At 33.1% G+C, this 27,598-nt stretch overlaps 3 protein-coding genes and 2 long non-coding RNA genes across 6 annotated transcripts; 4 read left to right on the top strand and 1 right to left on the bottom strand.

Annotated features, from left to right (window-relative positions):
* The first annotated feature begins 2,076 nt into the window (after positions 1-2,076).
* LOC132051730 (homeobox-leucine zipper protein ATHB-12-like) lies at positions 2,077-3,551 on the top strand. The gene is made up of 2 exons (XM_059442922.1): positions 2,077-2,539; positions 2,953-3,551. Exons 1-2 carry the CDS (start codon positions 2,234-2,236, stop codon positions 3,304-3,306), a joined length of 660 nt encoding a protein of 219 aa, XP_059298905.1. The 5' UTR covers positions 2,077-2,233; the 3' UTR covers positions 3,307-3,551.
* Positions 3,552-6,135: 2,584 nt separating this feature from the next.
* Positions 6,136-14,017, bottom strand: LOC132051727 (ubiquitin-ribosomal protein eL40 fusion protein-like). 2 transcript variants are annotated; one of them, XM_059442921.1, is made up of 6 exons: positions 13,893-14,017; positions 8,382-8,522; positions 8,250-8,285; positions 7,512-7,614; positions 6,402-6,467; positions 6,136-6,315 (listed from the first exon to the last, which is right to left on the bottom strand). In XM_059442921.1, the coding sequence occupies exons 2-6, from the start codon at positions 8,482-8,484 to the stop codon at positions 6,288-6,290; spliced, it is 336 nt and encodes a 111-aa protein (XP_059298904.1). In that variant the 5' UTR covers positions 8,485-8,522; positions 13,893-14,017; the 3' UTR covers positions 6,136-6,287. The 2 variants fall into 2 exon arrangements, with proteins under 2 accessions (XP_059298904.1, XP_059298903.1); XM_059442920.1 differs by having other exon boundaries at positions 8,199-8,285; positions 13,893-14,015.
* On the top strand, positions 8,556-10,194 carry LOC132051729 (uncharacterized). Its single transcript, XR_009413872.1, has 3 exons — positions 8,556-8,836; positions 9,908-9,931; positions 10,070-10,194. It is a non-coding gene; the product is annotated as an uncharacterized LOC132051729 (long non-coding RNA).
* Positions 11,124-13,750, top strand: LOC132051728 (uncharacterized). Its single transcript, XR_009413870.1, has 3 exons — positions 11,124-11,249; positions 12,261-12,446; positions 12,806-13,750. It is a non-coding gene; the product is annotated as an uncharacterized LOC132051728 (long non-coding RNA).
* Positions 14,018-16,876: 2,859 nt separating the features above from the next.
* Positions 16,877-20,404, top strand: LOC132051726 (probable 6-phosphogluconolactonase 4, chloroplastic). The gene is made up of 3 exons (XM_059442919.1): positions 16,877-17,123; positions 17,211-17,346; positions 19,620-20,404. The coding sequence occupies exons 1-3, from the start codon at positions 16,960-16,962 to the stop codon at positions 20,100-20,102; spliced, it is 783 nt and encodes a 260-aa protein (XP_059298902.1). The 5' UTR covers positions 16,877-16,959; the 3' UTR covers positions 20,103-20,404.
* The last annotated feature ends 7,194 nt before the right edge of the window (positions 20,405-27,598 follow it).

Raw genomic sequence — 27,598 nt, 5'->3', positions numbered from 1 at the left:
GTATAAAATATTTTAAAAAATCAATAAACGTAATGTCAAGGGCCATTTGTTCTGTCAATTTTTTAATAAAACCAAACCAAACCAGGTATGGTTTTTCAACACCAAACCAAGTCAAACCAAGCTCAAACCAAATCACTACCTGATTTTTTTCTCGTTTGACTCGTTTGTTATATATATATATATATATATATATATATTTGAGTTATTAATGTCATAATATGCACCTTATATGCTCTTCCTTACTGCAGCAATGGGGATTCTTGAATAGAACGGGAACTAACTTTAGTTACCAAATCTTAACTCAATTTCGAAAGTGTATGACAGCATTTCAAGATTGCTTTCGATGTTACTTTGGACTTGGATGGCTACTTTGACATAATAAAATGAAGATATCTAAAATCATATGACATCTGGCTAGAGTGTAGTAGACACTTGAGACATTTAACAAGGACGGAACCTATAGAGTTACGTACGACATCAATAAAACTACAGATAACTCACTTAATTCTGTATAAATTGATCATACTATTAAGAGGATTTTTAATATAAATATAAAATATTAAATTTATACTACTACTAAGTTCTATCTAATCCGATAGAACTTCAAGATTCAAGCTAGCTAACGTGGGTGAGGTACAATCATCAGGAAAAAAGGAGTCTTGAGTCAACGATAAGTCCTCTAATTGGCCACTTGTTGTATGTTTTTTCCGTCTTCCTCATGATTATTAATGATGTAAGAGAATCATTTGAGCTATATTTTTTGTCGCTATTAGGCGACCATATCTATCAGCTTACTGCCCCGGTGAAAACACATCTAATTCTAAAGCATCTTTCTTTCTCTATGAAGGAAATTACAACATACCAATGTATTATTTCCTCCGGTTTAAAATAAATGTCTACTTAACTTTTATCAATCCCCTTAAGAAATGCATATTATAAGAAAAAATAAGTCTTGACTAAACTATTCATAATTGAATACTACCTAATTAATATAATGTCTCGATTTCATAAAAAGTCATAGGGTAAATTTGCAAGTAAATATTTTCCTCCTTGATTAGTTAAGTAGACTTGAATCAAAAAAAAAAAAAAAATTAAGTAGACACTTATTATGAACCGAAGGGAGTACATCTTTTATTTTTAGGCAATATTAAACTAGTCTAATTTAAATAAACTAGTATCGTAAATTATGAGGTCATTGCAAAGAGCAAGCACATAATCGTGCATAAAAAGTTGAGAGTAATGACCTAAAAATACCACAGGTTACTTAGAATGATAAATATCTTCTTATAACTTGTTTGGCCAAATTTTTGGGAAGCTAAAAAAAAAAAATCTTCAGAAAATGTTTATTTTAGAAAGTCAAATGTGTTTTTGATAAGCCTTTACAGAGAAAATTAAGTCATTTTGAAGAATAAATTAAATGTTTTCCGTGCTTAAAAAAAGCATTGCTACTCAAAAACACTTTTGAAAACATTGGTTAAGCACAAAATATTTCTCTAATATAGGGAAAAGTGTTTTTCCAATTGATTAACCGTTAAACACTAAACATTATTTTCCAAAAAATACTTTTCTGAAATAAGCTAATTTTGAAAGTTTGGGTGCGAAGCTTTTTTATATCAATAAGAACGTACACGGACATCTTGGACTTGTCCTATAGAAGAATGCCACAGTCTTGCTACGTTAAGAATGCCACAATCTGGCTACGTTTATTATCTCACAATGAGAGAAAAGTGCCAAAGAAATGAAATGTAGCCCCAAACTAAAAGCATAAAAAGAGGTTCAAGATACCCACAAGGACGCCTACTATTGAAACGATGTTATAACGGGATGCCTCTCGTTTGAAATTGTCCACGATAAGCAGAATTTGCTTTCCTGATCGAGCCGCGACGGCGGGCTTAAATGGGGATACCTCTCCCTGCGTTGCTAATGCGGCTTATGTCGTCATAAAATAAAAAATAAAAAAAAGGGTCCAAGATAGAGATGTCCAAAAAGTGATAGGAGTAGAAAAAGATACTCACACGATAGCTTAAACGATTGGCTTAAAATAAGTCCCAATCACCTGAGAGTAACCAAACTAAGATATTTCTTGCATGTTTGCTGTATATTAATAGAACCCCACCTCTTTAGCAAGTTTCCAATAAATTAGTACATTAATTTAATACTCTCTCTTATCCCATCAAGCAATTGAAACCACAAAACTAACCTTTCAGTGTATTGGAACTCACTCAACAGAGTGATGGAAGCAGAAGACAGTTCTTCTAAGAAGAAGAGTGAAGATGGTAAAAGGTTTAGTGATGAACAAGTGAAGGTACTTGAGTCCATGTTTAAACAAAAGACAAAGCTTGAACCGAGGAACAAGCTTGAGTTGGCCAGAGATCTTGGCCTGCAACCTCGTCAAGTTGCTATTTGGTTTCAGAACCGAAGGGCCAGATGGAAATCAAAGCAAATAGAACACGAATACAGACTACTCAAATCAGAATTTGACAATTTAGCTATGCAATTTGAATCATTGAAGAAAGAGAAGGAATCTTTGCTCAAGCAGGTATTTACTATTCTTTTTGCTCCGTTTTATATGGCAAGTCTTTCTTGTTCCAAAAAAGAATGAGAGCCTCAAAAACTTTTAAATATTAAACTTCTAATTTTACTCTTATTGACAGTTTCTTGTAAGCCAATGATCTATTGAACCCGTTCGCATACATCCTATCCTCCCCAAATCTCACTCGTGAGATTACACGGGATATGCTGTTATTGTAGCCATAGAATTTTTTTTTTTAAGGATATTCTCTTTATACGTACTAAATGTCTTTATTTCTTTTTTAAACTTCTTGTCCATACAAACACAGTCGTAAAAAATGAACGGAGGGAAGTAATATCCTTAATTCCCTTTTCTTGAGTTTTCTGAAGGTCATCTCCTAACCTATGAAAGGTTGAGTAATTTTCTTTGTTCTCAAACAGTTACAGGAACTAAATGATCAGCTGGAAAACAACCATGGTGGTTGCAGCAGGAGCCAAGACTCGATAGACAGCGAAATCTACAATAGCTCAGAAAATGTAGGAGTAGAACTAGATTTGAAGGACAATATCCCAGGTTGCTTAAATGCCAGTTTAGACCACAAGAGGATTAAGGGAGTGGATAGTGACAGAGAAGGAAAACCAATCGAACAATTCAGGTGGAAGGAAGAAGCAGAGTTTTGGAACATGGAGGAATTAGGAGACAGTTCCTTAGGATCACCTCGACACTGGGATGCTGTAGGCCAAGGTAGTTCCTTCGACCTGTCATGTGGCAATTCCAAGTGGTGGGAATTTTGAGCTCAGCAAGTACACCAAAACTTTCAAAGGAGCCAGCAGTGATAGAACTTCAATCAACAAATCAATTTTTTTTTCCACATTGATAGAGCCAAGGTTGTGTGCAGAGAATAGAAGGAAGAACTTTTTCCCAGTTGATTTTCTTTTGGTAATATGGCTATAGCTTGTAATTTATTTCACTAGAAAGAGAAACAGTATGTATAGAGCTTCTCTGTGTGATCACAATAAAATAAAGTTCCGTGAATGAAGCTCTAAACTGTCAAGGAAATGAAACCCAAGGATTAAAATATAGCACTACCGTAAATGACTTCCATATACCTTTTACTCGCATGAAGTTGTACCTAGTAGTACGGTTGGAAAGTTAGAACCCCTCCGTCCTTGATCAGAAGTCGTCAATCCCTCCGCCTTAATCAAAAGTCTTAAGTCTTAATTTCTGAGTTATGGGAATTGAAAAACTCCTAATAGGTTTCCATATATATATGGACTAGTATATTTGCCCGCGTTTCGCGCGGTCTTAAAATATAAATTCAAACTAACATTAATTTCATCATTTTAAAATTAATTACTATGTTAAAAAAAATCATCTTTTCAGTACTCTTCTAGCGTTCTATATAAAAAAATTTGGTTGAAAATATCTGTTAGAAACATTTCACTTCCTTTAGGAAATTTTCAGTTTAATATGAGAGAACTCATTTAAATCAGAAAGATTGTAATAAAACAAAATTACTAACACAAAATTATGGGAATGCGAACTTCAGATGTCGTCAATTTATTTTCTTAATATTTTGTTTCTTGATAAAAGCTGTTTATAGTTCTATTTCTTAATATTATTTTTTTTTCATTTCCCTCCAGCAACAATTTTTAAAACTAAAAAAGGGTGATATATATGAAGAAAAGGAATTGTAATGGAAAGAATTGAAGAAACTGTTATTCGTCATTGATGAGATCAAATTCCCTAGTAGTTAATACTTGTCTTTTTCTTTTTGTTCTTGCCTTTTTCTTTTCATTTACCTTCTTTAGTGCTCCATGTATTTATTTTATTTAAATTTAAAATTTCAACAATTTTAAGATATCATTTAAACATTTAAGATCTATCACTTGTATAGTATTCACACAATAAAAATTAAAGAAGTAGAAGTACAAAATCGTTTTATTTCATGTATTTAATACTAATTACTACTAAGTGATGAACATATAAATCTTAAATCATTGGAGGCAAGAGAATGACAATTATTTATTTTCAAAGGTTTTCATATATTTTATATATAAATAAAAAAATAAAATAGGAAAAGAAGGAGAAAAACTTGAATATATTAAAGAGACACATGCATGGAGGTAGAACGATTGCGACTCAAAATGTATCAAATTAGTATTCCCATTTAATTGGCTAAACTCTCACTCCAAACTTGGTGAGGCCAAAACTATTATGAAGTTTTAGTTACAAAGCATTATGAAAGATCAGTTACTAAAAATTGTAGCCACTTCTTTTTTTTTTTTAAAAAAAAAAAAAAGGGGGGGGGGGGGGGGGGGGGGGAGTTCCTGCGACAAAATTCAACCAAATGAAGAAAATTAATTTAAATTCAACCAAATGAAGAAAATTAATTTAAAACTTTTCAATTTGAGCACCCATAAAATTCAACAAAAACTAAAACTTCGCAAGTAAAGATTAGTGAAACACCAATCAAATGTTAAAGTATTCTCGGTTGTTCAGTGTGCTTTTGTGCACCCATAAAATCTCATATCCTTTGTTTGCCGATATTTTCCATCATAGGCCGTGAATGCTGAGAACAAACTAACATAACAGAGATTTAGAAGTCAAAGAAGAGTAATACTAAATATATTAAATCCTTACAAGGAAAGCATCTCTTTTTAACAAAGTTTCAAGAAGAATGCCCTAAACCCAACGATCTCGGTCAGTAGATAAAATATCAAAAGCAAATTAGCAATTATTAATAGACGTCTCTATCCGAAAGAAGTGTTCTGTCAAAGCATGAACAGTTGATTACAGGTCCATGAAAGCAAACTTGTGTATTGGATTAAAAAAAGGAATCAAAAGCAGATTTACACTGCAAGTGGGAGGAAAAAGATGATAAGAGGGGCAGGAAAAGGCAATTTTTTCAAGGAGAACGAAGGCGTTATTTTGTTTTCCTCCAACAAAGAGGCGTAACATGTGACGGTACAGGTTAAACAGCGAAGGGTTAAATATTACGTAGAAGTGTAACTGAAATTGTAAATTGCAACTGCAGGAGAACTTAACAGATGTGTCTTTTGTTTTTTTTTTTAAATTATTTTGACAACACTTAAACAAGAGAGTAAATGGCAAAATTCTAAGAAAATAGATAAATACAAATCCTGAGTTTTTAGAGTGCCACATCACCGGGCCTATGTCCCGGCTTTATATATATATATTTTATAGAAAGCTAATACAGATTAGTCAAGATAAGCCAATTTCAATAGCCAAGGTTAAATATGTGAAGCTGTCAAAAGTGATTTCTTTTTCTTTTCTGTTTTTAGACGGGTACTTAAAGCTAGAGGCAGCAATGAAATGCCTCTCCTAGCAGGAAACCATTTGGAATTGCTGGTGAAGAAATCTAACTACTATGGAATCCAACAGCAAGAAATTATGGAAGAGCAATTCTCTTTCGGTTTAAAAACAGGGAGCTAAAAGAGAAAAACAAGACAAGTGTCAAGTGAGTTGATGGTTTATAAAGGCGTGTTAATGGGTGGTTTCATGCATATTGCATAACGCGGCTTATCAATGAAAAGGAAGCCGCTAATAACAAAATTTAAAGCATAAGGCTTGAACCAACTTGTGCACTTGACAAAACTCAGTTGAGTAAAGCAATTGGAAATATCATTTTAAAACTTTTGTTATAAAGTGAAAGAAACATTGAAGTACAGAACAAAAGTTAAACAAGCAAGTAAAATACAAAGGAGTGCCAAATTATAAAGTGTCTTGACAGCAAATGCAACCAACCACCTGTTTACTTGATCTTCTTCTTTGGCCTCAACCGAAATAAAAGTAGGTAACAGAAGAACCATTTAGTATGGAGTCCAGTAATACACAAATGTTTCACAAAATTGACCAAGAAGATACCTGGTTGCTATGGCCACACTTCTTTTTCCTGCAGTTGACAGCACGAGGGTGCAAGCGGGTATAACACCTGCAGCAAAAGAACACATATAAATACACCCAATAGGAAGGATAAAAAGACCATAACTTCATTAGTCACGCAACTTAAGCCAATAAATGCAAATTCATAGCACGTGGACTTCTTTTTATAGGAAATACATAGGAACGGACTTCTTTAGCACCAAAATTTTATTTAGTCATGCAATGATCATGCGACCCCTCAAGAGATGGCAATGAGAACAATGATTTGTTCGATAGTCACTTGAGCAAATAGAAATATCACATTCTAGCCACTACCTTGTCCAGGATATCTTCCATATCATGTATACCAAATGGTACAAAAGCAGATCGAAAAGCAAACAAAAATATCAGAAGAACCATACTAGCAAATATGTACACAGTTGATAGCTTAAGGGAAAAGAACTACTGGGCAGGTATATGTTCCTCTCATGCCATCGAAGTGTAACTTTCTAGTTTCTTCTTTGCCTCAAATGCACATAACATTGTAAGGGATCTTAATTTCTTAGCTAAGTACAATGCTCTCGGGCATGCAAATTAGTTAACAGCAGCTAACAGACATTAATTTTCTTGTGCAATACAAAACCATAAGACCATACCTAAAAATGACCACCAGTACCAACGTCCAAGTTACTTTTCCATGGCATCTCCATGACAACAATTATTCCAGTACCAACAAGGAATACAAAAGTGAAGGATAATCACCATCTGTTACAAGTGAGAACAAGAATATAATATGGCATTTCACCACACACAATCATTCTTCTATCTTAGATCGACATTTTAGCAGTGCATCAACTGCATCAATCTTCTCTGATTATTTGAAGGGTCTAAGGGGAACAACAGATAGAACCTATCCGCAACCAGAACTATCAAAACTTTGCAAAATACCAATAGCTTCTACAATTACAAGTCATGTAAAGGTTTACAATCTCAAATCGAGATCAATTGGAATCGACTACATAAATTCTCTATATTCATTCTCATCAATTCAGGTCCATTTCATTTCAATACCACACGCGTGAATATCAGCCAATTTTGTTTAGGGAAAACTTACTTGCGGCAAATCATCTTATCCTGGTTGTACTTCCGCGCCAAAGCCATAAGAGAAGGTTCAATAATCCCACCGCGAAGCCTCAGAACAAGATGCAGAGTGGACTCTGTTATTTTCAAAATAAAATAAAATAAATAATTAACCAAAACAAATACTCCCTCTGTCCCAATTTATGCGGCACTTTCGAGATTCAAACAAGTCTTTCTATTACCTATATTTTACTCCCTCCGACCCAAAATAAGTGTCAACTTAGCAAAAAAAATTGCCCCAAAATAAGTCTCCTTAGGAATTCAAGACAAAATTGGCAAGTGTTCCAACTATTCCCTTTGCATTAATGAAGTAGTCCTCTTTAATATTGTTCAATTCTCAGAAAACATCTAATAAATAGGGTTAGTTTAATAACTCCAAATTGTATTTATTGATTTTTTAATGGACGTGATTTTCGTTAAGGTGACACTTATTTTGGGACGGAGGGAGTAAATATTTTGAATTATCTACTATTTATTATGTAGTATCTAAATATATAAATTTTATTTCAAAAAATTAAAGATTCAGTCATTCAGAGCCCGAATTGACGGTCAAAATTAAATGGTTTGACTCTCGAAATCCGAACTGTGCCACATAAATTGGGACAAAGGGTGTACTAACAATTAAACCAAATCAAAGTTTCCAATTTCATAACACACTAACCTTTTTGGATATTATAATCAGCTAGCGTACGGCCATCTTCAAGCTGCTTACCAGCAAATATCAAACGTTGCTGGTCCGGAGGGATACCTAGAAAGTACCCGCCAATGAGATACCTTTTATTGTTTCACAATAATGCAACAAAGAAATGAGGAAAATTACAGGTATTAACAAATTAATTAATACCTTCCTTATCCTGAATCTTAGCCTTGACATTGTCAATAGTATCGCTAGATTCAACCTCAAGGGTTATTGTCTTCCCTGTTAGCGTTTTCACGAAGATCTGCATGTTTTGCTAGAGTGTCAAGCCAGTCGAGGAGGGCTTATTTCTACTAATAATATAATATAATGATAATATAGAAGCATGAGTGGAAGCTGGGATCGTCGTCCGTCCTAAGGGCAATTATGACATTTTAACCAAACCCAGAAGCTTCTTTTTAACCAAACCGACAAGCTTCTTCTTTTTAACCAAACCCACAAGCTTTTCTCCTTCTTAGTAGATACTAAAAATACAGTATAATCACCTTTTTCACGCGCCACTATTTGTGAAAACAATCTATCAGCAAATCAAGAAGCTTTAGAAAAATATTGTGTAATTTTCACTCATATCATCTAGCCCAGGCCGTTGCTGCAATTTTCAAGTATTTGTTTTTGAAGTTTTGTTGGTGAAAAAGAATGCTAAAAAATATTGAGTGTTGATTTTGACTTCGATACCATTTTGATCATAGATATTCGAGATTCTTTGTCTTTTAACTGTTACTTTGAAGATCATCTCAATTTGGTTCACAAAAAAGTTTGGTTGTAAAATGGGTACGATGCTACCAGTTGGATTTTCGTTGATTTTGACTAAAATATAAAAAATACTGAGTGTTGATTTTGACTTCCATACCATTTTGATAATGAATATTCGAGTGTGTTGTGCTTAATCTGCCTATCTTAAAACCTCAATATATGTTATGGTAAAATGCTTCGAAAGGTTAATTGTTTCTTGATTTAATAAGTGGACACTTTTTTTTACCCAAGGAAAAAGGGCTAAGTGAACACTTTTTATGATCCGGAGGGAGTATGAGAAAATCAGGACCAGGCTGATAATTATTAAGTCATCACAGTCTTCACAAACATGACTACTCCTAGGCTTAGATTGTCTCATTTTTTTTTTCCTGGACATCTTTTGTTGTAGTTGTCTGCTAACACTTAGTTGTTTTATTGTGTTTTTATCTTCTTTAGTTGTTTTATTGTGTTTTTATCTTCTTTTGTTATATCCCTTTTTGTGTTCCATTGTGGTTGCTGTTTATTTGTCCAATTTTATAGCATTTTGATTAAACGGTAAGTTTGCTGCATAATTTAGCTGTTTCGACCGAACCGTCTATGCCAAGAGTGTCAGCACAATTTCTATTCATCTTTGTTTTTTAACCCAAAGAAAGTATTTCAGTTACGAGAAATTTATGTATTGGACTATATGGGTTTGCAAACTGAATGGACAGATTTATTATGATCTTTAGAAAGATGTAGGTATGTAATGGGTTTTGATAAGACTCTTTATACTTTATATTTCTCAATCTATTTGGGCATTTGATGGATTTAGTTCTGTGGTTTCATAAAGTTTTGAATATTATCAAGATATGAGTCAAAAAGGGATTGCGAGAAATTGATTTTTTATATCATTCTTTGGGTGTGGTGTATCACTCACTTTTTCTTTTGGTTCTTATCAGATCTATCTCAGATTGATTATTCAGGTTAGCTACTCAAGTTTCTGGCAAAATCTTATGAAACATTCTTTTCTCTTTCTCCAGTTAATTCTTTTTTTTTTTTTTTTAATTTTAGGTTTTCTTGATTTCTGAAGCTGAGCATAATTCTTTGGTTTTTGGTTGTAGGTTCTCTGATATACTTCTCGGTGCTGATTATTATCTTCCATTTTTTATCTGAACAAAGAAAATTCTCAAGCCGGTTCCTACCCAAGAGTTTTTTCGGGCAGCTAAATGGGAAAATATTGAGGTATGACCACTTGAATTTTTATTTTGTGGCAGGCATAACACATGTGAAAAATCTAATAATCGTTGATTAATTTGTTTTTTGAGGTATAAATCTTTTGGGGGTTCTATTTGCTCAACTGTTTTGCACACTAGATTGATAGATTCCTCATTATGCTTTTATAATCCTCCTCCTGCTCACCTACTTCTGTGTTTTCTCATTGCTGGGAGGGACTGAATGTGGAGGCTATAAAGAAACAGGCGATTAAATTGAGGGAGCAAGTAGCTAAGCAATAATGGGTTTCATTTTTATATACTTTCCCCTTTATACAATGATATATTTATTTTTTTGAGTATTTTTGGTAGGAGAAGTGACAATGTAGCAAAGGTTCGCTTCTTGGTTCTAGAGAAAAGTGGCGTTTTAATCAGCGTCCGATACTTGTTCCTCATTTAAATGGACAAAGATTCCATTTTTGTTAATATCATTGCATCTTATTTTGATTCACTGTATTGTTTGATTATTTTGTCTTAAATTTATTTTTGTATCCTGTTAGCATTTGTTTCTATGTGGTAGAAGTTAGATAGTTCAGTGATGCAAACTCCATGCTAAGTTTTCAAACATGCTATTTCAATGTTATTTGGTTCGTCTCCGGTGCTGTCGTTTGCTGAATTGTATTGAGGTTGAGATTGTGTCTACAGAAACAGAGTAGTCGAAATTAAAAAATTCTTTGAATCTGGGAATAAGAAATCCATATATTTCATCTGCCCTGTATTCAATGGAATTTTAGAGGTCATCAGTTTTTCTTCCTTTTACTTTCTTGTTATTTATAGATTTTGCTTCTACATTATCTAAATTTTCCATTTCGATCCTTCTTTGCTCTTACTTGTGCCTCCTCTGCCATGGACCTGTAGTTGTTTTTTTTTTCTCTTTCCATAAGGCCTTCTTATGTGTGCTTAATGACAATGCTTGGGTAGCAGAAGATGGAGATGAAAATCAGCTTGGATAGTGGAAGCCCAAGCAGAGGCTGTGTTATTTGCCGGAAATCACTGCATGCAAATTGTCTCCGGTTTAATTTATACCCAAGTAAGTATAATTTACAGATGCGCAAAATATCTTTGATTTATTTTCCATATGGTATCTCCAGTTTTAGTCAATATTTTTGGTAACCTTAAAGGTTTTCATTAGAAAGATGCACTTTCGAGAGTTTAGATATTTATTTTGTTTAAATTTGGCTACAAAAGTTATTAAAAAATTATAAATCGGTTAAATTTCTATGCGAGTGTGTGCGCATGTAGTTATATGTTAGTCATTTTAAGTGCAACATAAATTTTTGGAACTCAGCAAGAGTGTTGAGAAAATAATAGGTGAAGTACTAAAACTTGCATATACACGGACATCAATTCGGGTCTTAAATTTGAATTTGTTTATTCTCCAGTTTACCACCAAAGATTCCCGGAATGGATTGAAGGTTTCATCTGTAATAGGTTAAGCATGGTACAACTTCCATTTTCAGTGAACACTAACAGAAAATTTCTCAGTAACATGACTTGAATTTGATGCCCCGAACGTACATTTTACGAGCATATAAAATTATAAAATAAATAGTAGTAATAAATTATAAAGTCATCCATGTCTTTCAATAGAAGGAGATTGAAGATGAATACAAAGACAAAGGTTCTGTGGCACTGACCAAATGGAATGGCTGAACAAAGCTATAAAGAGCGACAAATCAGCTCATTCGATTTTCATGTTGCTAGCTATAGCGCGCTAACATTATCTGGTGTTTAAATTATATTGTTTAATTGATTTGTTATTCATTTTGCTCTGGGCATGGGCTTAAACAATGAACCTTTTTTTTATGTAATTTTTTTTCATTTAGTGTCCAATATTGTCACTCTCAGATTCATGAGTAATGTCTAAGAATATAATACAGGTACCCTACACTACTACAATCGAATTTCTTTCAAAAGGTACTTAAATAATATCCTAGAGAAAATAGCACGAGCTAATAGTTTACTTCAGCCGAATGTAGAGAGTAATGAGAGTTTTCTTCATAAACTTTCGTTGAGTATTGTTGATTGCTCACTTTTTCAGGTTGGATTTAAGGGAGGGATTTTTAAACATCCTGAGATAAAATCAAACATATACTGCCAAAAAATATGGATTTGCTTGGGCCAAAAAAAGACCTGTTCCTAGATCATATGATTTTGCATCCTAAAGAGGCTCGTGTATGAATAACCTTCTAAAGAAAGGTATCCAACATTGCAGCAGATTCCAGAGGTACTACTACTAACCATCTCTCTCTACGCTGCAGAACGCATCAACTCTTGATACTGTTTATTTTCATCATGTCTATAATCATATAGCTTTCTACGTAAACTGATTTATTAGCGACTTTTCCTAAATATAATGGTTAATGAGAAATATAGAGTACACCGGTTTTTTTTTATTTTTTTTTTATTTTTTTAAGAATGAATTGTGTACACTGGTCTAGGATTGCATTGTGATACCTGGTGCAGCTTCTACATCAATTTAGTACTAAAAGTAGGGATGCTACAGGGAGATTTGTTAGTTTTGATACTAGAATTTTGTATCACATCTCTTTCAGTGCATTCATGAAGATCATATTTTCCTGGCAGAAACTAAAGGGAAACAAGGAAAACGGTGTAGGGAGTAGAATGTGTCCGAGCTATTGCTCTGCTTGGAATTTTGAGGAGGGAGATGAGCTCACATTAGTCCCAGGTGTTGTACAGAGAGCTTATGAATATAGCATAATTCAATTAATCAAACGGACGCTTAATTTGGTAAATTCTGTTTAATTCTTTTTCATGTCGTTAAATCTTCTTCATGTCCTTTTGCATTATAACATCTTTGTGTTGTTGAATTGAACTACTTAACTCCTATCAAGTGACTTGTGGCTGAAATAACCAAGTAGCTACCTTTGTGTTTTTTGTTCATTGGTTTTGTATTTTCCTGTAATGACATGAAATTTACAGATAGCATGATGTTTACTCAATTAACATATGTTTAGGGAGTTCTTTCTATATTGCTAATCAACGAAACTCACACTTATTTATAGTTGTATCTTGGAAGTGTGTGGTTTGCTTAAAAGTTTATATATGTAAAGTCAATATGTATGACTTTGCTAAAATCTGATTATGGGGAAATATAAATACTGCAGCATATTCAATGATTACTGATCTTTATTATAGTGTATCCAATGAAGTTTAGAAATTTAACAAATAAATTTATTTATAGCAAACAGTCAGGTGAGCTTGGGATTCTGTTGCCATTTGAGATCATTTAGTATTTTTATGTGCGGGTTAAAGTGGGCATAACATAAGACTTTGGGTGATTTTTTTCCGTTATAGTATATCTTTTCTTAAAGGAAATATTCACTCTGTTAAAGCTAGACTCTAGAATTATATTGTTCATTCGCCTTTGAAGACCAAATAATTAAACGACTTGGTTGTTGGCTTAAAGTTGTAAATAGATATTTCAAATTAAAAGAATGGAGGAAAAATATGTGTAATCTACCCATAGATAGGTAGAAAAGAAGCCACACTTCAACCATGATTCGTAAGTTATTAAAATTTTGGATCATTCCTTGTACATGTGATTGTATTATCTTATCATATCTGAATTTATATGGTTTCATACTGTTTTATTACACTGCAGCAACATATTTAATGACATTATGTTGGGCACGGGCTGCACCTATCTAGTAGTGATGATAAATTTAGGGCTAAGGAAGCATTAAACTCCATTTACCTCCCCTATAGATCGCACAATTACCAATACCTATTGGGAATTTCAATGTTGTTTACATTTCGCACCTTTAATATATCCAACATTTTTTTTCATTTTAGTTGTTTTTTAACTATTCATTTATTTGCAAAACCATAAAATATTTTATCTTCTGAGAAATAAATTGTGTATAGGATTTTTCGACTATGATTACTAAATTCTAGTATAGAACAACAATAACATACCCAGTAAAATTTCACAAAGTGGGTCTGGAAAGGGTAGACAGCGGAAGCAAATAGTCAGGATTGATCTTGAATGTAATATAAACAACACATAATCAAATATTTTAATCAAACATAAAATCGATACTTAACTCTTGGAGCGTGACCGCGGCTGCAAATCAAACCCTCAAGCACGAGCAAAAGCTATCCACATGTTCATTCTTCAGTTTCACAGTCTTCTGCTGTGTAATTCGAATAATACCAGAATTTTGCGAAATTCGTGTGGGCGAATTTCTATGAAAAAGTTGAAGAAACTTCTAAAACCCTTAGCCTCCTTATGGAATAAGACCCCTATTTTATAACTACGGGTTTTGGGTTTTCACCCTTTTCCAAAACCTGTTGCGTCTTTATTTTCCACCAAGAAATAATATTCTATTTAATTCTTTATTATTCGGGCACAGCAGAGATCACAAAATTTAATTAACGAGGCTTCCTATTATGGAATTAATTCAAAAAATCTGAATTAATCCTACCATAATAAATTACGAATTATTCCACTAAAAAATCGGAACTGCACTCCTCAGTTTAATTTCAAAAGCATACATTAAAACTTATTTAACTCCCCATGTTAAGATTACAGATACCAATCGATTAAATTAAATTACTGACAATTTAATTCATTGACTAATTGAATCCTTTATATTTCGTTTAACTTACATCATGTGACGATACAAAATCCATCTCGCAGGTTTTCACGAGACTTATAAGTATCCATAAAGGGGTATCATCAATCTCAAAGTCGAGACATGGATTCTATCAATTAATTATTATTTCATAAATGTAATTTGCCATTATCCAATTTACCAGGAATACATAGACCCGCAATTGGGTCGTACATTTTAATAAATCAAAATAATGAACAAATCACATTGATCATAATAATTATATCAAGATTAAGAGTATGAGTACATTTAATGAACTAGAGAATTTATTTTATATATTCAGTACAAAAATACTTATCTTTACTTGGTCCGTTCAATACATACAAAATGTACTGGCACAAGAAGACGGAACTATACCGTTATTAATCTTGGGCTACAATCATACCGATGGCTTTGTCCAATTTCCATCTTAGATTGTGAACATAAATTTTATACTTATAAGAACCGACGATTTAATCTTTCGTGTATAAGCTAAACTCTATACACTAAATCATCTACTATATAAGTAAAGGACACACATACTAGTACATGATCTATTTAATTCTTTATTAAATAATGAATAAATAATTGTTCTATAATAAATATTATATCCAAACACATGGTTAATAGTATATATCCCAACAATCTTACCCTATCTTGGGAGACAGAGAAACTGTTTCTGATAGATCCTCGGCACAAGAATTGTTACTAAATTTTATTATCTACATTAGTATTAGTAAAATCACAATAAAAAAAAATTGTTGCATTAAAGAAAACAAAAGTAAAAAGGAAGAAAAATGAGAAAAGAAACAAAAATAAGAACCAATTAATGTTTTACACCCTGCTATACTTTGTACCTTTTTCTCTTACAAACTCATCATTTTTCCTTTGGTAAAAAAATCATCTACACAGAAGTACATTATCTAAGGAGCCATTTGGACATGGTTTGAAACCATGATTTGAAATCATGTTTGGACATGCAATTTAAATTTCTTAAGTTATATTTTTTCTTATAAATATAAAAACCCCACAAGTTTTGAAAACTATCAAAATATTCTCAATTCTTATACAATCTTACTAAATGAGCAAATCATAGTTCATAACAAAATTAATACGCTACTAGAAGGCCTTTCTAAAAAATACAACATTAATTGATCAAACTTTAGTTCAATAAAAAAGAAAATTTAACATGAATAATAATGTAACTACTCTTTAATATAATTCTCCCGCACGGTAGACATAAATAAAGGTTGGTAAATGGTTGGTGGGAGTAATTGTTAAAAATATCTGCCAACTTATGGGCCTTTTTTTTACAAAATATAAACTTATGGGTCAAATTTTATATTTAAAAATTTTGAAACCATGTTTTGGAACCCCAAATCATACCTTTTTGGATGATTTGGAATTTCAAATCATGGTTTGAAATTATGAGATGAAATGCATGTCCAAACGCTAATTTCATCTCATGATTTCAAATTGCATGTCCAAACGCCTACTAAGATTCCACCCCATTGAATATTTTTACACTATAAAATACAATAGTATCTAAATTACTTAATTGGATTAATCATCTTTGCAAATTTAGATGATATTCAGATAACATATTGATGTATAAAATTAGATTAAAAAGATTATTGATTTTTTATTGCTTTACAGCTACATAATTAGAAATGATTAACGTGGTGTACATATGAAAAACACATACACAAAAAACATAACACAAATAGGTAACATTAAACATTTCGAAATTAATCACTACTTCCTTTTAAGTGATTTTTTTTTTCAGAAACTATTTCCACTTACAAAATATTTTTAGTTTTATGTCTTTTTTGCACTCTATATTTATTTTTATACATAAAAATATCTGAAAATATTATTTTCTTCTATTCAAATGCAATGAATCAAAAGATTTTTTTTTTTTCTCTACAAATGAAAATGAATAAGGCAACGTGCTGATTTTTTGTCTTTTTTTTTAATTCCTGCCACGTGCTTAGTTTACAGTGCGCAAAGTATCCATCCACTCGTGTTTTTCATTTGCAAATATAGCGTATGGTCCTTTCAAGTGCAAAAACACACTCTCTCTCTCTCTCAAAACTCAGGAAATAACTTGAGATTTAAGCTAAGATGGCAACCGAGAAAGGGAAGAAGACGGTGTTAAAGTTCGACTCAGAAGAAGATGTATCAAATGCCCTCGCGAAATACACTGCTGATTTGTCCCAAAAATTCATCAAAGCAAAAGGTTCTTTCACTGTTGTTCTCTCTGGAGGTTCTCTTATCGACACCATGAGGTAACATTTTTTTTTTATCGAACATTGTTTTTAGGCTTTTTTAATTACCCCTTTAAGATTTAGGATTGATAATTACTAGTTTAACAGGAAATTGGTGGAACCACCGTATAAAGACTCAGTTGATTGGTCAAAATGGTGGATTTTTTGGGTGGACGAGAGGGTTGTTCCTTTGGATCACGATGACAGCAATTACAAACTTGCTTGGGATGGTTTTCTTTCTAAGGTGCGGTACTACATCAGATTAATATACTCCCTCTGTCACAATTTAATTGTCTTACTAATCTTTTTGGTCTGCCTAAAATAGAGTGGCTCTTTTTATATTTAGTAAATTGACAATTCAAACATAATCACAAGATTCAAAGATATTTTAGTACATTTCACACATCTTTAATTTAGGACTGCAAGATTCAAAAGTCTCTATTCTTTAAACTTTGTGTCCAGTCAAACTACTACACTTAAATTGGGACGGAGGGAGTATCTTTCTTTTCTCGAGTAACAAGAAATTGAGGCACTGCAATATCATCATCAAGAGATTGTTTATGCCTGTTGTGATAGTTTGCTCCGGGTGCTACAGTTGCTATATTATAGGGGTGGCAAAACTAGCCCAAACCCATTTGACCCGCCCAACCCGCCTAAGCTATAATGGGTTTGGGCTAGAGTGATTTTGAAGATGGGCTGATTTGGGCTAGCCCAAGTTGACCCATCACTAATCATCAGCCCAAATTGGTCCATCAAATGAGCCCAAACTGACCCATCAATTGTCCTCCATTCATATGTATAAAAGCTACAAAACATGATTAACTTCTTTTTTAATTATTATTTAGATTTATTTTTGTAATTATTTCTACTTTTAAAAATGTTTATTTTTAATTTTTTTTAGATTTTTTTTAGTTTTTTTTTAATTTCCTTATTTTAAATTTTTTACTAGAAATTTCTTATTTTTAAGTTTTTAATTGTTTTTTCTTTAGGGTCTATGCTTATCCGTTTTTGTTTAACCTATTTTTCGACCCACCCATACCGACACACGTTTGCCACTCTTAGTTATGTACAAGACAACCATAAAAATATATAAATAAGACAAAGGGGTAAAAGAGAGAAATTTGACAAAATCACTATTCATTACGTCAATTAACATATAATTTTCTTTTGATTTACTTTTCGAAATAATTTTGAATATAATTTATGTACTGGGATAACTTTTGAGGAAATATTTACAGTGAATATCTTTATAATTTTGAGTAAAAAGCATACGTTTGAGTTTTTTTTTATATCCAAAAAGTGTTTAAATTTGATTTTTTCAAAACACCATATATTTAGAAAAGCATGAGCAAGAGAATAAATTTTGATCTGTGAAGGCAGTTTTAAGGAGCTTTAGATATAGAACAATAAGTCAAACTCTAGTACTCTCACTCAAGTCAATTTTAGGGGATATGATAACTCATACGTGGATAACGTTGATGTGATTAGTATTTTGTCATGATAACAGTTCCTTTCTTTAGGTTGCAAAAAAATTCATTTCCTTTTGAAAATGGGTAAATATTTTTTGATGGTTTTGATTATTTGTGCAAAAAAACTAATTGTAGCTTGATATAGTATAGCTTGGAAAAATAAATTTATAATTTTTTAAGATTTTTGATTTGTTTAAAAGTTGAGAATATTGTAAAGAATTGGGTCAAGTTGGGCGGGTTGGGTTACGGCCCATTGTTTAGCCCATCTTGACCCAGCCCATCCTGGCCCAAATGCACTTTGGGCAGGGTTGGGCATTAGCCCATCTATGGATTCAGCCCAGCTTCAGTCCAAACGGCCCATTTGCCACCCCTACTATATTATCTTGTTCATGGGAGATCCAACTATAATTGCTCCCTTCACCTCAAATTATAATGTATACATATAGTTTATAATTTTCGGTAGTTACATAGTATTTCTGTAAATCTTAATTTATTGAAACACATAAGTATAGGGTGTAGTGCTGCTCTGCACGCACTTGTTTAAAATCCAGAATCCGCTTCTAATCTTGTCAATGAAGCTGGAAGGGCAAAAGGAACGATGATCCTAAAATAGATAGTGTCAGAAGTTCTACTTCGATGGTTCGACCAGAATAATGAATTAGGATTAACGGAGCTAAATTGTGTTTCATTTCTTATGTTGGAACCCCCTTTTTCTTTTTTTTTTCTTTTTTTTTTGTGTGTGTGTGTTTGGGTAATGTTATGCTCAAATTGCATTTATTGAGTTTCTGTTAGTTTTCAATCTCATCGGGTTAGCTACTAGGTTCTTGATAATATAGATCAATATATGGACTTTTTGGAGTTGCTAGGGAGATGTTGTAATTGGCTGTATGGATATTCCCAAGTCTTTTGTAACTCTTGGTACTCAGTCAATAAACCTTTACCTTATTAAAAAAAATGACTTTACATACTAGAGGTTGAAATCAATTGGATGATATGGCTAGACTAGTAACTTCCAAAAATTAATTGGATGATTGGCTTCTTTTGGCAGGTTCCGATCCCCTCTTCTAACACTTATGCGATCAATGACAAGGAGTCACCTGAGGGTGCAGCTATTGATTATGAGGCCCGTCTGAAACAATTGGTTGAGAGCAAAGTTCTGCCTCTATCAGCAGCTACTGGATTCCCCAAATTTGATCTTATGCTATTAGGTATGGGGCCAGATGGACATGTAGCTTCTTTGTTCCCTTCGCGTCCTCACCGCCATGAGAAGGAGCGGCTAGTCACCTTCATCACTGACTCACCAAAGCCTCCTCCACCAAGGATTACTTTCACCTTTCCAGTAATTAACTCGGCTTCAGAGATAGCAATGGTGATCACGGGAGCAGAGTTAGCCTATATGGTTGATGTGGCTCTGGGTAGTGCACCTCCTCCTGATGGGATTCCTCCCCCTTGTACTGAGGTTTCAGCTGAAGAGGAGCTTACCTGGTTTTTAGACAAGGATGCTGCATCGAAACTACAAACCTCTGGATGATTTTGTTGCCCATGTCATAGATAATAACGGTAACCCAAATAGGATTTGGTGCCCCTGAAATACGTTGCTTAGTGGTGGTTATCCATCTTTGCTTTGTATTTCTTTCCTGATATTGCTTGGGTTGTTTGTTTTTAACGTATCCTCTAGAAGGTAAAAGTTATGTAATCGATGAAGAATTACATATTCTATTAAGGATCAATAACTTCTCTTTTCAAACTAAAGTCCATGATCTACTTTGTACCATAGCTCAGAATGTAACACATTGTATTTAGTATTATATAAGGGATGTTTTCTTTTTCTTTTTCTTTTTCTTTTCTTAAACTATGGCTGTCATACTTTTCTGATTCCCTTCTAGCTTACAGAAGGTCGACTCGGGAGAAAAAGGCGAAGCCTTGCCATCTTCCCCTACACCCTATATGAAAAACAACTTATCCTTATCTGTATAATCTGTTGACTGCAGTACTTGACATTTATTATCCTGCTTTAGGCCTTTTGGTAGTCAGAAGTTCTAGTGGTGATTGCAAGTGCTCCAGGTATGTTTTTCATTGCTAGAACTCATCTGTATAGTGCTTATTCTGGTATCACTTCCATCGTGGCAGATGAAATTTTCCTGTGAAGCTTTCCTGCTTCATGTGTGGGTGATTCTAAAGTTCTTGAATTGTTTCTCTTGCAGAACTTCAATTTGCTGTAACCGCGTCTAGTAATCATTTTAATACTTGAGGCCTCTGATAAGTGATGAGTTTCTAGGCCGTCAAGGAATCTGCTAGTATTATACTATTATTTGGTTATCGCTTTTATACTTCAGTGCTTCCATTGATTTTCTTCTTCTTAGGCCCCGGGTTGATTGCTCTTCCTTGGAAAATGGCTTCCTCATCTTTGTTCTTGGGGTTTATGATTTCAATGCTTTATTCCAGGTATTTCTTCTCCATCAACTATCAGAGAGGTCCTCTTGCATAGTTACACTAAAATATCCAACGAAGAAAAAAGAAATTGTATGTGACAAAAAATAAACAAGGTGAGGGTGTCTGAGCTTCTTACTATGCTAGACATTAAAATTTGATAACTGGAGGAGACTCACTTTTGTTTCCTTTGGTTAACTAGAGAAGAAAATAGAGGAGAATGGAAAAATGTAGTTCTTTTCCCCCTATCAGTTTTCAAACAAGTGAGTTCAGAGGTGAAGTTTCTCAAAAAATTTGTCTGTTTGTTCTCTTACGAAGCCAAACAAGGGGAAAAATCCTATCTTTTTGTCTGGTTGTTCCTCTAGTCTCCAAGCACAGGGAAGCTCGTTCTAGCACAGACGGATGTAGCATGACAGCAGCAAGAGCAGTTACATCCATTGCCTTGACTTGAAATATATATATCGTTGAACAATTTAAGCGTGTTTGTCTATGTGTGCAGATGCGCGTGTATTATACTACTAGGTTCAGTGGTTCACACACTTCGTCACAAAGTAGTACAACTCATTGGTTTAATATCTTGGATTTACCTTTGATTACGAGTTATGCTAAGATCTGGTATTTAGAGTTCTTCGATTGTCCAAAGGACTTCGATTAAGATTTTTCTTCTGATTTCTTTTGTTAGTTTCAATTCTTTGTAAAAACACTATTCTAGCTAACTCACCAAAATAAATTTGAAAAACATTAACTGGTATTGTTGAAGGAACAATAGAAGAACAAATAAACTCTCGTATACTCGCACTTATACTGGGAACAGGAGAAGGCCGGGGAGCAGGAGTTGGAGGACTGAAAATATTGAACAAAACAGAAGAAAAAAAATGTAACTGAACCAAACTCATCTGGATTGAATAATCATTTCTCTATCCAAAAACTAAAACTTAAAAAGAAAATCGAGTCGAAATAGCTCAAATTAGGGGGTGCATGGACCGGGTTGGTTCGGGTTTTTCAAACACCAAACCAAACCAATTGCATCGAGTTTTTAAATCTATAAATCAAACCAAACCAACAAAAATCTGGTTTTCCGATCTCGGGTTTTCTCGATTTTTTTGGGGTTTTTTTTTGGTAAAGTCTTCAGACAAAACATACAACTTGTACTTCAAATACTTCTTTAGTCCTAGTAAGGTGCGACTATCTAATTAAGATATTGCTTAAGAAAATAACACAAAATGTGAGATGAGAGAGGATATTGTACTAAAATATTCAACAACAAAAAGGTTACGAGAAAATCGCATAAAATAAAATGATCATAATCTAAGGCCCCGTTTGGACATGGTTTGAAACCATGTTTGGACATGCAATTTGGATATTTTAAGGAGTATTTTCTCCTATAGACATAAAGACCCCACAAGTTGTGAAAACTATCAAAACATCCTCAATTATTATACAATCTTATCAAATGAGCAAGTCATTGTTCATAACAAAATTAATACGCTAATTCATAACAATCGGCTCAAAAATAATACTAGAAGGTCTTTCTAAAAATACAACATCAATTGATCAAATTTTAGTTCAATAAATAAAATTAAACTATGGGTCTTTTTTTACAAAATTAAAAGGTTGGTAGACATAAATAAAATTTAGTGAAAGTTAATGAGATTGGTAAATGATTGATGGGGGTAATTGTTAAAAATATCTACCAACTTATGAGTCTTTTTTTACAAAATATAAATTTATGGGTTAAATTTTATATTTAAAAAAATTGAAACCATGGTTTCAAACCATGCGTAAAAACGCATGTCCAAACGCTAGTTTGAAACCATGGTTTCAAAACTCATGGCCAAACGCCTACTAAAAGTACTAAGTCATGCTATAATAAATATAAAGCATATAGGAAATGATCATAATCTAAAAGTACTAAGTCATGCTAAAATAAGTAAAGCTAATAAGTAAGTATTAATTACATGACTAGATATTAAAGAAAAAACACATTAAGTTTTGTATTTTCACTATTTAAACCAATATAAAACTAAAGAATAAATATCCAACATTATTATCATTCCTAGTGTTAGAATTGATTTCTTTTATTAGCATTAGTTTTTGTTTTTGTCATTCCTAGTATTTTTTTTAGCATTAGTATGAATTTGATTTTCGTTGAGTTACAACATTTATGGGCTATAAATTTTATTGGATTATTAAGAATTCTAAATTCAAGCTTGAAATAATATGTTAAAAGACAAAAACTATGAAAAAATTTAAGAAATATTTATAAATTACATTATAAATAAACATTTTTGTATAAAATATTTTTTAAATTTTATATATATAATGTCGGGTTGGTTTGATTCGGTTTGACTTTTTTTAGTTAAAACCAAACCAAACCAAACCAAGGGTGGTCGGGTTTTTCTTTCTAAAACCAAACCAAATCAAACCAAACCAATAGTCGGGTTTTTTTCTCAGTTTGATTCGGATTGTCGGTTTGGTGCAGTTTGTCGGTTTCCTTTGTACACCCCTAGCTCAAATGAACCCAAACTGATTGAACACTTTTAAAGTAGAACGGAAAAGGGCCAAATATACCCCCGTACTATTGGAAAATGGCCAAATATACCCTCATTATACTTTGGGTCTAAATATATTCCTACCGTTATACTATTGGTTCAAATATACCCCTTGCTCAGTTAAAGGGGTCCAATTGGACATCCTATCCTCTATGTATCACATTTGATGAGGTGGATGCTCCTGTATTCACCTTATCATTACCATATGACACCTCCTACTTATTATTTTAATTTCCTTTCCTCCGCATGATCATTGTGACCATTCTTTTTTAAGGCTATAAATAGTCCCTCATCATGGGAGTAGGTCTAAAATAGTCCCTAACTATACAACACCGGTTTTAGTCCTTCTGAACTATCAAAAACTTATCAAATTTGGTTTCCTCTATTTTTTATACAAACAACGTACAAACTCATAAACGCCCGTTGAGATTAATCATTAAATCATTTCTCGGTACCTATATTTCTCTCTCCCTAATTCTTTTTCCTCAAGTTCATTCTTTAACCTCAACTTTTTTCCTCGAAGTTCTCTCTCGCGTTTCATAACGGAAAAATTTGATCGGTTAAAATCGATATTCCCACTCCGTCGTTTTTATTAAAAAAAAAAAATTTAAATAAATCGACGGTCTAAAAAAACCGACGGTCTCGACGGTTTCACTCTAAAAACGAAGACGAAAAAAACCGACGGACTCCATCGGTTTATTTTAGAAAATGATATAAAAATAATGATATTTTTTTGCGCATTTTTGTGCAAAAAATAACCTACTCAGTCCGTTGGTTTTCTTAAAAAAAAAATTAAAAAAATTATTGAAAAAACCGTCGGAATTCGTCGGTCTTTCCATCGGTTTTTTCCATCGGGTTTTTTCTGTCGGTTTTTACCAGTTTTTTAGTAGTGTTTGAGAAGAATGGTTATAGAAATTTTGTGCCTGAGTTTTTCTTTTCGAATTTTAGAGATTCGAGACTTTAACTTCTCTTGCCAGAATGCTCTTTTTTTTTTTTTTTTGTTAACAAAAGGAACTTGAGTAAAAAGAAGCAGGGAGAGAGAAATATAGGTTGCGAGGAATGGTTGACGATTAATCTCATGAAGGTTTAAGAGTTTGTCATCCTAGACCTGATAATATAAAAAAATAAGAGATCAAATTTGATAAATTTTGGATAGTTAAAGATTTGCCAAAGCCAAGGTCTGATTGTATAGTTAATGGTTCCCTGTGTGTGTGTGTTTATTGGAAGGATAGATAAGTTCCCTTTTATGGCCTTTTTATTTTACCACCATATTCTTTGTACTTCCCATACCGATGCACACAAACTCTCTGCCTCTGTACACATGAAGCTAACAAGGGAACTTCAGAAGGATGAGCATACAGATCACAACTGTGGGCGAACATCATAAAAGAGCAAAACAAACGCATTTGTAGTTACATACAGAACATACACACATATATCTACGCTATTAAAACGAACTTTTTCAGACAATAGATTAGAAAAACACAGGGCCAACCCCAATATTAGATGGGCAGAAAAAATGCCAGTTTTTTTGGTTGAAAGCAACAATTTATTTTCCCAAGCACCCAGTCTCAAACCAAAGTAGCACATAAAGCGCAAAACACACATAATAGAACTGTTAAATAAATTAAGCAAAAATGAGGGTTTTTGGAGATGAATTTACTTAGGTAATGATGGCAATGGTGGTGGAGGGGGAGGGGGGGGGGGGAAGGAATTTAGTGGTGAAAGAGGAGAGGTATAAAATAGGTTAGGGGGTGATGAGGTACTTCAGATGTCCTAGCATTTATGTTAATGTTATCACCATTTTCTTCATGTACCTGATCATTCCCCAGTGTTATTAAGAGCTGAAAAGGTATATTTGAGCCAATAATATAACGGTAAAAGTATATTTAGATCTAAAGTATAATAAAGGGTATATTTGATCATTTTTCAATAGTACAAGGGTATATTTCGCCCTTTTCCGAAAGTAGAATAGCTTGGGGGTAGTCCCTAGTTGGGCCAGGCAGAGACTGCTGGTGGCTATTTTAATGATTTTGTTGGTAAAGCAGATACCAAATTCATTATGGGAATTGCTGTAACAAAGGGGTACAAGGTCCCTACTACAATCATCATTCTTGGATCTACTTTTTGGACTACATCAAAAAGACCCCAAAATCAAGCATTGCCCTCTTGTATTATACTCCTACAAGATTATTTTAATAGATATTTACTTGAAAGTTTTATACTTCACATAAGCTGTTTCAATTCGATTTTCTTTCTAAATTACAGAACCTTCTATTTCTATTATGAAGTTGTCATCAGATTTCCTATACTTTGGTCAAAGAGATCTGATGCCAACAAAAGTTGCAAGTATATATCAAACTTATAACTTAGTGCATCAATAAGAATTCAATTGAGTTTGATTGTCACCGTCTTCCTTTTCATTCATTCTACGTTATAAAAACAAATTAAAGAAAACAAAGAATATATCCTTCGCCTAGTATGTATAAATAATCTATTCATACTCCAATAAATAAAAATAATTGTGTCTAAAACTTAGTAAAATCTTAAATCCTTCAATGTGCATAGTCTATCGTCCAGCCCCATGAATTTCACCATAGCAGGAAATAAGTACTCCTATTTAACCAAGTTAAATTCAAAATTAATAAAGAAGTCATTTCTTTTCTAGAAAGTGTGGGGGGTTGGTTTCAAGAATTGTGCGCAACGAAACATAGGGATGGTAGTACGGTACAAAGCAAAGGGAACCACCATGATTCCTTATCGAATATCAGTGACAAAGAGAAATGGAGAAATAAATAAGTTATTGAGAAGCGACTTTTATACTCGGGAGAAAAGCCCAACATAGTCCCTCAAGTAATCATTAGATTAAACTGATCCTTTACTTTTCTTTGCTCGGATTGGCCTTCTTTTGTGTGCTTAGAAGGACTATTAGCGCTGTAGTTGATATCTAAAGGACCATTTTATTCCATTGGTTAAACTTAAGGGACAATTTGATCGTTTTCTCTTTATACTCATTAGGCATCCCGATTTGGTCATTGAAAGGATAAGAAAGAGTCAACAAAATCCGGCGCATCGCTCCACTCAAGTCTCAACAGCATTAAGGAAAAAGGTCTATTCAAAGAATAGTTAAAGTGAAAAAGAAAAAAAAGTACGTCTAGTTAAAGTAAAGAGAACATAAGATGATAAGAGGACAAGGTCTAATTATTGCTGGTAATTGGCAGTACTAGTACCAGTTAAATGAGTTTCTTTTTCTTTTATGCACTATATTAAAAAAAATATTATGGTGTTGGTGTATGGATCTCTAAAACTTGAACCAACTTGTACAATTATCTTTAAGGACAGAAGGTAAAAAATTGAGTGTCAAAAGGTTTTCATGATATTTTTTACTCAAGGTTCAAAGAGAGGCAAATTGAGAAGGCGTAACATTGACACCATTTCGATATGTACACATGATAAGAGTATCACATGGCTCTCGATCACCTTTAGCTCCTCATTTCGTATGTAACTCATCTTGACCAATGAAATGAGGGGTGGTTTCGTAGCTGGCATTATGCAGGTATTAAAAATAACAAAATATTTACCAAATTCATGACTAAACAACAAAACAAATTATTATACTCTCTCTCTCTCTCTCTAAAACGATGGTTTTCAATTAAAGCAAGAAAGAGGGTCTATAATTTAGAAATGAAATCTTAACATCTGTGTTATCTTACCCTTTGTAGCAATATTCATGCTTGCACCTTATTACATGATGTATATTCTTAGGGTTCCAATTATCTCAAATGCATGATCTAAACCTAACGATAATATGATTGTTTTACTAATAAGTAAATGTGCAAGTAGATATATACTTCCGTGGTCCAAAAGAGAAATGGATTTTTGGCCGTTTACAAATTTTTTTTAGTTTTATGATCTTTTTACAAGAGAATTTCATTTTTTACACATAAGAGATCTGGAAAAAAACACATAAGAGATCTGAAAAAGACATTTTCTTCTATTCAAATTGTAAGAGGCCAAGATATTTCCTCAAAATAGTGTCCATGTA

Source organism: Lycium ferocissimum, chromosome 4, assembly GCF_029784015.1.
Source record: "Lycium ferocissimum isolate CSIRO_LF1 chromosome 4, AGI_CSIRO_Lferr_CH_V1, whole genome shotgun sequence".
NCBI classification, from domain to species: Eukaryota; Viridiplantae; Streptophyta; class Magnoliopsida; order Solanales; family Solanaceae; genus Lycium; species Lycium ferocissimum.
The sequence above is the reverse complement of the archived record's forward strand: the minus strand, read 5'-3'. Positions and strand labels throughout refer to the sequence as shown.